The sequence below is a fragment of the Centropristis striata genome, chromosome 19 (assembly GCF_030273125.1).
Source record: "Centropristis striata isolate RG_2023a ecotype Rhode Island chromosome 19, C.striata_1.0, whole genome shotgun sequence".
Taxonomy (NCBI): Eukaryota; Metazoa; Chordata; class Actinopteri; order Perciformes; family Serranidae; genus Centropristis; species Centropristis striata.
The window spans coordinates 35,254,128-35,268,472 of NC_081535.1; the positions used below are offsets into that span (position 1 = coordinate 35,254,128).

The following is a 14,345-nucleotide window of genomic DNA, read 5'->3' on the forward strand; positions in this document are numbered from 1 at the left end:
CTTTCAGTGCCGTTTCCCTCCACACTCAAAAAAAAATGATTAAGCCAAAAATGTGGACTTTATGTAATTTAATTACATGTAAATGTTCCGTGTAATTTTGTTACATACGTTGAATGTAAAAGGTCAAATCAAATGCAATGTTTTTCTTTCATTAAAAAGTAATATAGATCAATTAAATAGCGTTAATGCAAATTTCTACGTAAACTTAATGTGTAGATTTACTTAAAATTTACGTATACTTTTACATAAACCTTATGAGTTCATTCAATATTACATATAAAGTTAAAGAGACTTATAAAGTCCATATGAAGTAAAGCTTATTAAGATCATAACTCATATAAAAAACCTTCCTTACTTACTACTAATAAGCAATAATTCTGAGGTTATTGAGGGAAAACTCTTAGTTAATGTCTTACTGGTTGTATAATAAGGCCATGCAGAATAAGGCATTAATAACTACTTAATAATGACTCATTAAGAGCCAATATGTTACTTATTTGCATGCTAATAAGCAACTTATTAATGTTGAATATGTGTTCCCTAAACAGTAATCTGTTGCCCCAATTTGCTGCTTAATGTTAATAAAGAAACTCATAAGGTTTATGTAAAAGTATACATAAACTTTAAATAAATTTACACATTAAGTTTATGTCATTTGCAATAACGTTATTTAATTTATTTATGTTACTTTTAAATGAAAGGAAAACATTGCATTTAATTTGACCTTTTAAATTCAACGTACGTAACAAAATTAAATGGAAAATTTACATGTAATTAAATTACATAAAGTCCACATTTTTTGCCTTAATTCTTTTTTTGAGTGCATCTCTCTGGCCGTTCTCTCTCTCTCCAGCTCCGAGGGTCAGTGGCCCTGGCAGGTCTTGCAGCACATCTGTCTGAAGTACGCACGGCTGCAGAACTTGAACTTCAGCACCAGCGGGCAGTACGCCACTTTGTTCACGTCTTTGCACTCTGCAGGGAGAGAAAGAAGAAAGAAAGGCGGGTTAAAGAGCCAGTTATTGTAGCACATTTTGATTTATCTTCCTTGAGCTTTTTTTCAGTGTTTTATGTTTTTTTAATGAGCATGACTCGGCTCTTAAGACCTGTTCTGCTTCCAGCTTCGTGCATTACTATCACAGTTGAGTTCAGCATCACATCTTCTGGTCATTTAACCCATTAAGGCCTAAAACGCCTGGGAAAAAGGTCTGTAAAACCTATGGGGCGATTTTAAAATAACCCCCTAAAACCTGCAGGGTTTTTATGTTTTTTTATGTCTTTTTTTTGTGATTTTATGTCTTTTTTTTTGGTCATTTCGTGTCTTTTTTTGGTGATGATTTCAAAGTTCTGGAAAAGTTGCATTGCGACACTCCCACATTTATTCCTATTTTGTGTTTTTTTTTAGTCATTTTGTCTTTTTGTGTCTTTTTGTGTCTTTTTTGGTAATTCTGTGTCTTTTTTTGGTAATTCTGTGTCTTTTTTGGTAATTTTGTGTCTTTTTTGGGTAATTCTGTGTGTCTTTTTTGGTAATTCTGTGTCTTTTTTGGTAATTTTGTGTCTTTTTTGGGTAATTCTGTGTCTTTTTTAAATAATTTTGTCTTTTTTTGGTAATTCTGTGTCCTTTTTGGTAATTCTTTGTCTTTTTTGGTAATTTTGTGTCTTTTTTGGGTAATTCTGTGTGTCTTTTTTGGTAATTCTGTGTCTTTTTTGGTAATTTTGTGTCTTTTTTGGGTAATTCTGTGTCTTTTTTAAATAATTTTGTCTTTTTTTGGTAATTCTGTGTCCTTTTTGGTAATTCTTTGTCTTTTTTTGGTGATGATTTCAAAGTTCTGGAAAAGTCCCATGTTGCATTGCGACACTCCAACATGTATTCTGATGCATTTCATTGGCCGAGAGACCGAAAAAAGGTGAAAAAAACTACAAGTACTACAAAACGACGTATCCGCTTTCCCGGCTTTAATGGTAGAATAACGCAACAGAGCTCCCGGTTTTAATGGTAGAAATGCGGTAATACTTTCCTGGCTTAAATGGGTTAACAACACCAATTTTCTGAAAGTATTTCCCTCAAACACTCTTCTAAACATCTGGATGAAAGAAGAAGATTAAAATCATTATTGACCTGTTCCCAAAGTTACAAGTACTTTCTCTTAGTCAAACTGGATAGCTGGAAATGACAAACAAAGAAGTACAACTATAGTATCACTGATAATAAATGTAAAAAATGTTTGTGGAAATTACAGTAAAAAAACTGTCAAATTGCATCAGAAATAGGTTGTAAAATTAAACAGTTTATACTTCTAATTACTGTAAATCAAAGAGTAGTATAAAACTTTAAATTCTACCGCCATAAACTGCAGAAAACACACAGTTTTGCTGTAAAAACATAACATTTCCATGTAAAGTTAATGGAGAAATACCATGATGACACAATTTTTCTAAAAGTAATGGGATTATTCTGTATAAATTACAGTTTTTGCTGATATTTACATTTACAAAAAAATACGCTCACTGTATTCTTTTACGGTGATGTTCTGGCAAACATCACCGTACCGTAAATTAAACAGATTTTTTTTACAGTTTCAGCTCAACCTGGACCCAATAAGCAGCGTAAAATGGATGAATGGAATTTACAATGATGAAGTTCATGTAGGTTTTTGCAAAAATCAACACTTGCCCATTATAAGTTGAGCTTCTTGCCACTGTTGCTGCAGTAATAAGAGTGTTTGCTGAGGGTCAATGTGGTGCTGAATAAAACAAGATTAAACAACCTCCCATGCCAATAATCCTTTTTATTTTATAGGAGCATAACCTCTCCTGATAGGAGGCAAAAGGGAGGCTTTTATGAATTAAATATAAGACTCTTACACGTTTTAATGCATCGATCCTTTGCTTTTCCACACCTACAGGTTTATTTTTTTCTAATAATTTTAATTTTAATAGAAAATAATGCTTCTATTTTACAAAAAGAGCAAGAACATTTTTATTTCAGTCATTTCTATGAAGTCCTGTGAGGGGATAGTTTTTATTCTGCACACTTTCTTGTGCACAAAAGACTTTAATTCTTCAAACTTTTCCGCTAATTTGATTAAGAAATACAGTTGAAACTTGCACAAATATTGTTTATTTTGCAACAAATTGAATATTTTCTCACACAGATAGTTAGAAGAGTCTTAAATTATTCTGGAAATACCTTTAACCCATTGAAGCCTAAGAGTCCTGTAAAAACTGCCTGTAAAACCTCTGGGCGATTTTAAAATAAGCCCCTAAAACCTGAAGTTTTTCTGGAAATTCAACAGAAGTGTCAATGCTTCTACTAAATAATAGATTTTTTTTTAGAAATGAAATTCAAAAAGTATTTGAGAGCTTATACAAATACTACAAAACGACGTATCCGCTTTACAGGCTTCAATGGGTTAAAACAGCAGTATTAAGTGTTTTTAGAAACGACCTTCTGGGTTTTTCAATACTGCTGCCGTGTATTTATTTTTCAGAAATGTTGGATGTGAGGGGGTATTTTTTATTCTGCACACTTTCTTGTGCACAAAAGACTTTAATTCTTCAAACTTTTCGCTAATTTGATTAAGAAATACAGTTGAAACTTGGAAAAATAGGCTGAGGCTGAAAAATCGATTATTTAGTAGGAAGAGTTGACACTTGAATTTGCGTTGAATTTCCAGAAAAACTTCAGGTTTTAGGGGCTTATTTTAAAATCGCCCAGAGGTTTTACAGGCGTTTCAGGCCTCAATGGGTTAAGAAATCCAGTTGAAACTTGGAAAAATACTTTTTATTTTGCAACAAATTGAATATTTTCTCACACAGACAGTTAGAATTGTCTTAAATTATTCTGGAAATACCTTTAAAACAACAGTATTAAGTGTTTTCTTGAAACAACCTTGTGGGTTTTTCAATACTGCCGTGTATTTATTTTTCAGAAATGTTGGATGCTTTAACATTTTTATTTCAGTCATTTCTATGGAGCCCCTAAAGTCCTGTGAGGGGATAGTTTTTATTCTGCACACTTTCTTGTGCACAAAAGACTTTAATTCTTCAAACTTTTCCGCTAATTTGATTAAGAAATACAGTTGAAACTTTGGAAAAATACTTTTTATTTTGCAACAAATTGAATATTTTCTCACACAGACAGTTAGAAGAGTCCTAAATTATTCTGGAAATACCTTTAACCCATTGAAGCCTAAAAGTCCTGTAAAAACTTCCTGTAAAACCTCTGGGTGATTTTAAAATCAGCCCCTAAAACCTGAAGTTTTTCTGGAAATTCAACAGAAGTTTCAACTCTTCTACTAAATAATAGATTTTTCAGCCTCTGTAGCAGATAGAAATGAAATTCAAAAAGTATTTGAGAGCTTATACAAATACTACAAAACGACGTATCCACTTTCCAGGCTTCAATGGGTTAATTCTTCAAACTTTCCGCTAATTTGATTAAGAAATACAGTTGAAACTTTGGAAAAATATTGTTTATTTTGCAACAAATTGAATATTTTCTCACACAGATAGTTAGAAGAGTCTTAAATTATTCCGGAAATCCCTTTAAAAACAGCAGTATTAAGTGTTTTTTAGAAACAACCTTCTGGGTTTTTCAATACTGCCGTGTATTTATTTTTCAGAAATGCTTCTTGGATGCTTCTCGCTGTGACTCACAGAACACACGAGAGGCACAAACTGGGGCGAACCTGCTACATGAGCGCCGGTGCATCTCCCTCAGGCCTCACAGAGTCAAACTCTGCAACTATACTTGGACGCAGAGGCTGAAGCTGAGACAGATCCTGGCCCCGTTCACTAGCTGGGCTTCCTGCCATCCCTACCACACACACACACACACACACACACACACAAACTAGCTTGCTGGATGGCGGACAGGCATTGCTCTAAATGCCTTATCATGATCAGAGTGTCTTCCCTTATTAGGCTTTGGCCCCTGCCTCTGCAGAGCCAAATGAAACGAGACGTTGCCTCACTGCTGTCCGTAAAGGAACAATTAGCCTACAGCTAATCCCATTAGCCAGCCTGTAAACGCTGCTCACGTTTTCCATTCAGGCTAATCGAAAGGCCCTTCTCTATGCATCTGAAGAGCCATCCATCATGTGTAAGTGTATATGGAGGGTTGAGCTGTTTCGCTTTGACCAGGAGCCAACCTCACTGGAAAGATTAATGTAGCTGGCAAAGTGTAGAGGAGTGTGTCATCCAAGCGTGTTTAGGTCATCGTAGAACAGTGAAGATGAAGATAGAGACAGTTTATAACCTTTTTAAAAACGGGGCACATGCAGCACAATAGCTATTCACATCTGCCTTTGCATTTGAAGGAGCTGCAGTTTTTAAATAGAAGCCCGCGTCCGTCTGCTGAGCGCACAGTTTCTCTGTGATAAAAGCAGACGACTCGTCCAGCCAGAGCAGTTAAAAACCTGATGGCAGAGTCAGATGCAACCTGGTCTCACAGGAATCCGTGGAATAGCCACGGAATCGCTCAAATTTCTGTGAAACTGACACGGATTTGGCTACAATGCAAGTTAATGCCAGTCATATCCCGTGGCTATTCCAACATACAGAGTGATTATGTACATTCACTGAGTGAATATTTAGAAAATAAAACATATATTTCTCGCTAGAAATGTGATCAAAATCCATTTTGATGCAGAAACTAAGTCAAAATATTGATTTTTCACTAAAACTGAGAGAACTGTCCGCCATGTTTTTTGTTCTGACCGCCGGGACCTTGAAAGTCACGTGACTTGGAACAAACCAATAGGAACAAATATCCATGGAATAGCCACGGGATATGACTGTCATTAACTTGCATTGTAGCCAAATCCGTGTCAGTTTCACGGAAATTTGAGTGATTCCGTGGCTATTCCACGGATTTTGAGTTAAGCGCCATTTTGTGTCTATTTTTGGTCATTTTGTGTCTTTTTTTTGTAATTTTGTGTCTTTTTGTGTCTTTTGTTGGTCATTTTGTGTCTTTTGTTGGTCATTTTGTGTCTTTTTTTAGTCAATTTGTGTCTTTTTTGTCATTTTGTGTCTTTTTTGTCATTTTGTGTCTATTTTTGGTCATTTTGTGTCTTCTTTTGGTCATTTTGTGTCTTTTTGTGTCAGTTTCACGGAAATTTGAGCGATTCCGTGGCTATTCCACGGATTTTGAGTTAAGCGAAATCCGTGGCTATTTCACGGATTTCTGTGAGACCAGGTTCGTCAGATGTGTGTGTGTGTGTGTGTGTGTGTTTCTTCTTCTTACCGTCACCGTTGGCGATGGGGGTGGCGTCGCACTTGCTCTCACACTGCTGCATGGTGGTGGGTCGGAGGGACTCGGCGCAGTCGTTGGACGGCTGGCCGGTGTACGACAGACACTGCACCGTCCTCATCTGCTGGCCGAGGCCGCACTGGGCCGAACACTGCAACACAACACACACCAATGAGACCTGGGGTCAATGAGGAGCATCTTCCCCTCTGTGACCCTGACTGCTTTAAGTCTTCACTTCCTCCTGCACAAACTCTAATCCATGCACACACACACCTCGACTTGATCCAATCAACCAATCAGCAGGGCACGCAGACAGCGAGCAGCCAGAGTCACCTTCCCTATTGTGACTTATGACTTATGACTTAAACTGGGAGGAATCGGGTCAGCTGTTTGCTTGCAAGGATTTTCCTTAGTGGTGTCAACAATAATCGATTCGGCGATGCATCGCAATGCGGGGCATGCACGATTCAGCATCGATGCGGCAAAGTGCCATAATCGATTATATCCTCCAGTGGAAAGTTGTGGGGGACAGGGTGGGAATTTCACACTCTGGCCTTGATGCCCTGTGAAAAAATGTTCAATTTGCGGCCACGGTGGCCTTTGCGCCCCTGACACAACGCTAACCCGACCCACTCCCCGTCCTTCGAGACATGTGTGCATCAACACATGGCTCATTGAATATTCTAATGAGCCATGTGTTGATGCAGCACAGGTAAGCTAGCTGGACAAGCTGTTTTGATATGTTGTGACTGAAGTATGTGGTAGTATTTGACAGAACTTAATATTTACGTTTTTATAGAAAGTACTATTGATAGGTAATTACCATTGTATTTGCCTATTTAAAGTCGACTCGTTCACGTTACATTTTTGCGTCATGAAAACTAGCGATAGCTAGCTAGGTGGGATAGCGCTAACGTCTTCCCTAGCTCAGGAACAAGGGCTCCACATTTAGCTGATGTAAACTTCACCTCAGCAGGTTCCTTTTTATGGCAGGAGGAGGCATTTCTCTTTCCTTACTCTGAGATGAACTCAGGCAGGAGATTCATTTTGCCATCTTTTCAAAATATAGCCAATAAAATCCATTGTTATTAGGCCTATCTGACTGCTTGTATTGCCTCATGACTGACGAAAAATGTCCCTTGTTGTGTGCAGTATAATTATGATGCATCGTAGAATCGAAGTGAATCGAATCGTTACCTGGTGAATCGTAATCGAATCGAATTGTGAGGGCAGTGCCAATGCACACCCCTAATTTTCCTCATTTTTGTGTTAATGTAAGCAGAGACAGAAACACACCAACAGCAATACTGCACTCTTGTTTCTCCGGAAGAATTCCACTCAGACAAAGAGCTGAGCTGAGAACAGGGTGAATCATTTCAGAAGAAATGATACGGCCAGATATATAATATATAAATATATATAAAGAACATAGCTAGAAATACCTGATGATTGATCATTTAGTTGTATATATCATCAACTCTTACGTTTATATGGAAACGTTTTGGCTGTAGTTAGTAAACAGTTCCCTATAAGTGTCAGTCAGTAATATTTACTCTCTTTTAGCTCTGTTTTTGGTCTCCTCCAACTCCTGAGTAAAATATCTCTCTCACTCTGTCTGTCCGCTGTTCGGTACAACTATAAAGTTCTTCATTCGTTAAGAGCATATTGGTTTCTATGATTTCTAAACAGAATTATGGATGTTTATTCATGACGGATATGAGTGTTAATGAGATCCTTAGAAGGTATAAGATGCATAAATCTGGAAATGTGTGCATCATATATGTGTTCTCAAATTGATGAGTTATGACTCAGAGAATGAGCAAAAATGTTTTAGCCAACGTGCAACACACAAACGGTTTTAAAGCATGTTTAAATGCAATTAATTACCCTGCTGCAATAGCTGATTACATTGATAAGTGTGCCAGATCAACAGCCAGACATGAAGTAGCTAAATACGTAATTTTCAGTACATCTGCATGCATCTGACCCTTTCACCTTTTTTTTTTTTTTTTTTTAAATGCTCACACCAACGTGCAAAGACGATCAGACACATAAAGCTGCAGGAATGAGACAAAAACTAGCAAAAACAAAGAAATAAGTCAAGTAAAGAGAAAAAAAATCAAAAAATTAAAAGGTGTGCAGATGGATGAACAGTGAAAAATGAAAAAATAATCCCCTCCCTCCCCCAAAACTACTAAAATACATAAAAAGATAAATAAATAAAACGAAAAGTTAAGTCGATGGTCAATGATACATTACAACATTGACATTACCGATACTGTTTCATTTGTTTCCAACACATATTTCTAATGACTGGGATCCATTTGTTTCATGTTTTATCTGCTACCTTTGAAACAGTTTGTGTCACTGTGTGACTAGTAGCTGCAGATGAACAATGGAAAGCTTCTTTCAATGTTGCAAGCAGCCGGAGCTCATTTTCCAGCAAAGTCACATGAAACAAAGCTGGTTGAAAATAAGCAAAATTCCTCTTTCATAAAAATGATTGTCTACAATCTTTCGGGATTATTCCCAATGCTGCAGCCTTATTTATGATTTGTTTACAAGGATATCTCCAAAACACTGCAGTCATAAATGTTGATGATGCCTCCTTTGGCACACGCTCATACTGGATTGATTTTGGAAAAGAAAAGAAGCTAAAAGTTTTCAATGGCCTGGCCTTGGCCTCAGAACTAAAGGGGAAAATGGTTTTGTTGACACATGAAAAAGGTTTTTGTACTGAACCCAAACTGTGCACCTGACTTCTATAAATGTGCTTGTTGTAATAAAAAGCGTGATTGGTTCTATGGGTGGCCATTAAACTAAAAAAAAAAAAAAAAGAGAGAGGCTACAAAAACAGATGCAGTAGATGCCAACACACCTTTGGCACAACACGAGCCTCTAATGAATCTTCTTTGTTACTCTGGAATCACAACACACCTGTCGGCCATCACTGGTCATTTTGTGTCTTTTTTTAGTCATTTTGTGTCTTTTTTTTGGTCATTTTGTGTCTTTTTTTTTGTGGTTATTTTGTGTCTCTTTTTTTTTTGTCATTTTTGTCTTTTTTTTTGGTCATTTTGTGTCTTTTTTTAGTAATTTTGTGTCTTTTTTTTTTTGTCATTTTGTGTCTTTTTTTTGGTCATTTTGTGTCTTTTCTTTGGTCATTTTGTGTCTTTTTTTTGGTCATTTCGTGTCTTTTTTTGGTCATTTTGTGTCTTTTTTTGTTGTCATTTTGTGTCTTTTTTTATGTCATTTTGTGTCTTTTTTTTGGTCATTTTGTGTCTTTTTTTTAGTCATTTTGTGTCTTTTTTTAGTCATTTTGTGTCTTTTTTTGGGTCATTTTGTGTCTTTTTTTGGTCATTTTGTGTCTTTTTTTTTGGCCATTTTGTGTCTTTTTTTTTTGATCATTTTGTGTCTTTTTTTGGTCATTTTGTGTCTTTTCTTAGTCATTTTTTGTCTCTTTTTTTGGCAATTTTGTGTCTTTTTTTTTGGCAATTTTGTTTGTTTTTTTTGGTAATTTTGTGTCTTTTTTTTGGTAATTTTGTGTCTTTTTTTGGGTAATTTTGTGTCTTTTTTTGGTTATTTTGTGTCTTTTTTTTGTCATTTTGTTTCTTTTTTTTGGGTCATTTTGTGTCTTTTTTTAGTCATTTTGTGTCTTTTTTTAGTCATTTTGTGTCTTTTTTTTTTGGTCATTTTGTGTCTTTTCTAGTCTAGAGAGGCTACAAAAACAGATGCAGTAGATGCCAACACACCTTTGGCACAACACGAGCCTCTAATGAATCTTCTTTGTTACTCTGGAATCACAACACACCTGTCGGCCATCACCGTGTCGAGAGAACGAGCAGGTCTCTGTCACCTCCCATGATCCTCTCTGGCTGCCTCAGATCAGTGAAGCCCGCATGTCATCCCTTCCCAATTAGAGAGTCTTTATTAGGAGCCGCTGCCGGCCATGACAGATGGCGTACGTCAATGCTGCGACTTAAGTGGGATTTGAACCGGTGACCTTTTGGCCTTGGGAGACCAGGAGCTCGCTAGCTGGCAACAATCTCCCCTTTCTGACGCTTTAAAGGGACCGGAGCAGCGAGGGCGAAGCTTGTAATTACAGGAAAAAAAAAAAAAAAAAAGGAGGAGGTGGAGGCCGAAGGAGAGGGTTTCACACACAGAAACACATCTGCAGCACATGAGAAAGTGCTGTGTAAGAGCAGACTCCAGCTGTTCCAGCAGGTTTAACCCCGACTCGGCTCTTTGATGGGCCACGCCGAGGTTATCAGAGAGCTCTGCTGCCTTTACGGCTGTTATTGGCTCTGATCGAATAGTAAAAGGTGCGTTATTGATGTGTGTGAACGCACATGTGGCCATTATGAGCTGTGAGAGCTGTGACCTAGACTGCCTGACTCTTTTGTGTCTTTTTTTTTTGTCATTTTGTATCTTTTTTTGGTCATTTTGTGTCTTTTTTTTGGTAATTTTGTGTCTTTTTTTTTGTTATTTTGTGTCTTTTTTTTGTCTTTTTATTTCTTTTTTTGTCATTTTGTGTCTTTTTTTGGTCATTTTGTGTCTTTTTTTTGGTCATTTTGTGTCTTTTTTTTTTGGTCATTTTGTGTCTTTTTTTTGGTCATTTCGTGTCTTTTTATTGTCATTTTGTGTCTTTTTTTTGGTCATTTCGTGTCTTTTTTTTCGTCATTTTGTGTCTTTTTTTTGGTCATTTTGTGTCTTTTTTTGGTCATTTCGTGTCTTTTTTTCGGTCATTTTGTGTCTTTTTTTTGGTCATTTTGTGTTTTTTTTGGTCATTTTGTGTCTTTTTCTTGGTCATTTTGTGTCTTTTTTTTGGTTATTTTGTGTCTTTTTTTTTGGGTCATTTTGTGTCTTTTTTTTGGTCATTTTGTGTCTTTTTTTTTGGGTCATTTTGTGTCTTTTTTTGGTCATTTTGTGTCTTTTTTTTGGTCATTTTGTGTCTTTTTTTTGTTATTTTGTGTCTTTTTTTGTCATTTTGTGTCTTTTTTTTGTCATTTTGTGTCTTTTTTTTTGTCATTTTGTGTTTTTTTTTTGTTATTTTGTGTCTTTTTTTGGGTCATTTCGTGTCTTTTTTTTGGTCATTTCGTGTCTTTTTTTTGGGTCATTTCGTGTCTTTTTTTTGGTCATTTTGTGTCTTTTTTTGGTCCTTTTGTGTCTTTTTTTAGTCATTTTGTGTCTTTTTTTTGGTCATTTTGTGTCTTTTTTTTTTGTCTGCCTTTACGGCTGTTATTGGCACTGATCGAATAGTAAAAGGTGCGTTATTGATGTGTGTGAACGCACATGTGGCCATTATGAGGAGAGCTGTGACCTAGACTGCCTGACTATTGACCTTTCACCTCTGACCTGAAGAGCTCAAACCATGACATCACAAGGCTCATGGTGCTCTAAACATCACAGCCCACTGTTTAAAAATTCCACTTTTTACGCTAAACTATTCCTGCAAAATAACAAGCCACATTTCTTTGGTACACACTGATTTTTTTCTGTGACGCACGTTTCTTTGGCGCCGCCTCAACAACATGAGTCAGCTGTGTTGTAAAGTGTTCGACAGCTTTTGCTGAACGCACTAAGTCATGTCGGGGTGAGCCCAAGAATGCTGCTTCTTCTAAATCGTGTTCCTGGAAGTGATAGAGAGGCCTGCTCTGAGGCTGAGATAAACTTCAAACAGCCAGGAGGATATTACTGCCACTGATCACACACTCCAGACACACACACACAAACACACACAGCCTCTACGCAGACACACACACGTCACAGGCCTGCTTAGTGTGTCATCCAGGTGTAAATTATATTAACCATTCACCAACACATGGAATCTATCTGAGCATCTTTTGTCTTTTAGACATCCAAGCGATCCTTTTAAAGGATTAACCAGTGCACTGGTGCTTGGGAAGCTCACTAAAATCAGGCTTAAAGGGACAGTTCACACTGGGGTTGTATGAGGTGCTTAACTCAACTCAACTCAACTTTATTTGTAAAGCACTTTAAAACAACCACAGCCGCAACAAAGTGCTGCACATAAACAAACAGAACAAGAGACAATAAAAGAAATAAAACAGGAATAAACACTAGAATAAACAGATTCATTGCTTTTTCAAAAACAATTTAAAAAACAATAAATAAAAGCAAACCATAAAACACTAAAAACAAGAGCAGAGTCTCATGCGTGGTTAAAAGCCAAGGAATAAAAATAGGTTTTAAGATGAGTTTTAAAAATGGACAGTGAGGAGGCTAAAGGCAGCTCATTCCATAGTTTGGGAATGATCTGTCCCCTCTGAGCTTCCGTTTCTCCCTTTCTCGAACCCTCATTGTCAGTCAAACTGTGGCCAAACAAAAACTAAAAAACTAAAATGTGACCTGCATCCATAGTAGTTGTGTTTCCTACAGTAGATGGAGGTCTGCACAAGGTCTTAAAGGTCAAGACACACCAAACCGGCATCAAAGAGCGAGCGGCAACAAAAGCTTACTTTTGCACTGACTTATGTCGGCAATGTCTGGGGCAAAGAGTTGCTCTCGAACACACAACAACAAACTACAGCCAACTAGGACACACAGCAAAAACTAGTTGGGACTAGGGGGAAAAAGGCGTAAAAATAAATAATCTTGCAGAAAATAAATGATCTTGCAGAAAGCGAGAACTGGAGAAGCAAAGCAGCAAGCAAGACACACAGACTCACACACACACACACACACACACACACACACACACACACACACACCCAGTAGACTGTGAGCTGAAACTATAGAGCAGCCAGAGCCACAACATGCTGCAGAAAAACGTTGCAGAAGCAGAATTGAGCATTTTAGTCCCAAAGTAGAGATGGGCTAGTCTAGCTATGTAAACATCCATTTCTGTCGCTCAACATACGTCATCTGGTATAACAGCTACCAGAGAAAATTGATTTCTGTCAAGTCTGGCGGCTTTGAAGAGAGGACAGCTCCAGGTCCTCTCATGTAAACTAAAACTGATGGCAAGGTGAAGTGGCAAAAAATATTCTTAATATAACGTGAACTTATAGTGATAGCAATCTTTTTAGGTGTCCAACATACGCTTGCTGCTGATACTTTTAATTGTCAGTACCATGTCATTAACCAATTTGATCTGGATCTCATTTTAACTTAATGCTAATATTTCATCATACATGATGCATCATAGCTTTTTGCGTGCTTGTGGGGCCCATGTTGTGCAGAATGTGCCCTTTTTATTTTTTCTCCCTTCTAACAGTCTGAGTCCGCCACTGAAACCGGATGCATGCTGCCTGCCGGTAACACAGTGACAAGGAATAAGCAGCTCATACACCTTCGCTTCAAAAAATCCAAATTGTCCCTTTAAGAGGAAGAAAGGTGGTGTAAAGGAGGTGGCGTCCTACCTGTCCCCATTCTCCAGGGATCCAGCGAGGAGGCGGACAGCGTCCTAAGCTGCAGCGGATTCGGACCGGAGGTTTGTTGTGGCTCGGGCAGTGGGCGGGCGGGAAGGTCTTGGTGAGGTCGCTGCTCTTACACAGGGCGATTCGGTGCTTGAAGCCGGGGCCACATTTAGGCGTGCACTAAAAAAAAAGGAGGATCAGGAATATAAGGGGAACATCTGGACGGCAGAATAAGGTCAAAAAATACCTGTCCTACCCATTCCTGTTTGAGTTTTTCATGTTCTATGTCTTTTAGATACGTTTCCTGAAGTAGTGCTATATCAACCCCTTCTTTTTTAAGATATGTCAATATTTTTTTTTCTTTTCACAGGATGATGTATGCCTCTAATATTCCATGTACATACCTTAAGTACAGAATTAGTCATGGTAGTTGTAAAAAATTAAATATAGCAAGGATCGGTCGTTGCCTTAAGTCTGTATGCATTATACTATCCATACTCTAATTTCTTCCTTGTGCCATACATTGTGACCAGAAAAAAATGAATTAATAAAAGAAACTCAAATAGCTGCCCTGTCTCCCATACCCCTAGAATAAACCCCCGAACACAACTATATACACACAGTCTCCCATGAACCAAAAAAAGAATGGGACCCAATATAAAATGAAATCCATTTTTTTGATAAAGTGGGACAAGGACAGAAGTCCGATTAGATGCAAA

General features: G+C 37.4%; 1 protein-coding gene across 1 annotated transcript in view; it reads right to left on the bottom strand.

Annotated features, from left to right (window-relative positions):
• Positions 1 to 820: 820 nt before the first annotated feature.
• adamts6 (ADAM metallopeptidase with thrombospondin type 1 motif, 6) overlaps positions 821 to 14,345 on the bottom strand; it is a 128,377-nt gene continuing 114,852 nt past the window's right edge. Inside the window, exons 23-25 of the mRNA XM_059358050.1 lie at positions 13,630 to 13,806; positions 6,245 to 6,401; positions 821 to 972 (exon numbers count right to left, since the gene is read on the bottom strand). Coding sequence (XP_059214033.1) covers positions 863 to 972; positions 6,245 to 6,401; positions 13,630 to 13,806 — 444 coding nt within the window. The 3' untranslated portion in view covers positions 821 to 862. The remainder of the gene's footprint in view (positions 973 to 6,244; positions 6,402 to 13,629; positions 13,807 to 14,345) is intronic.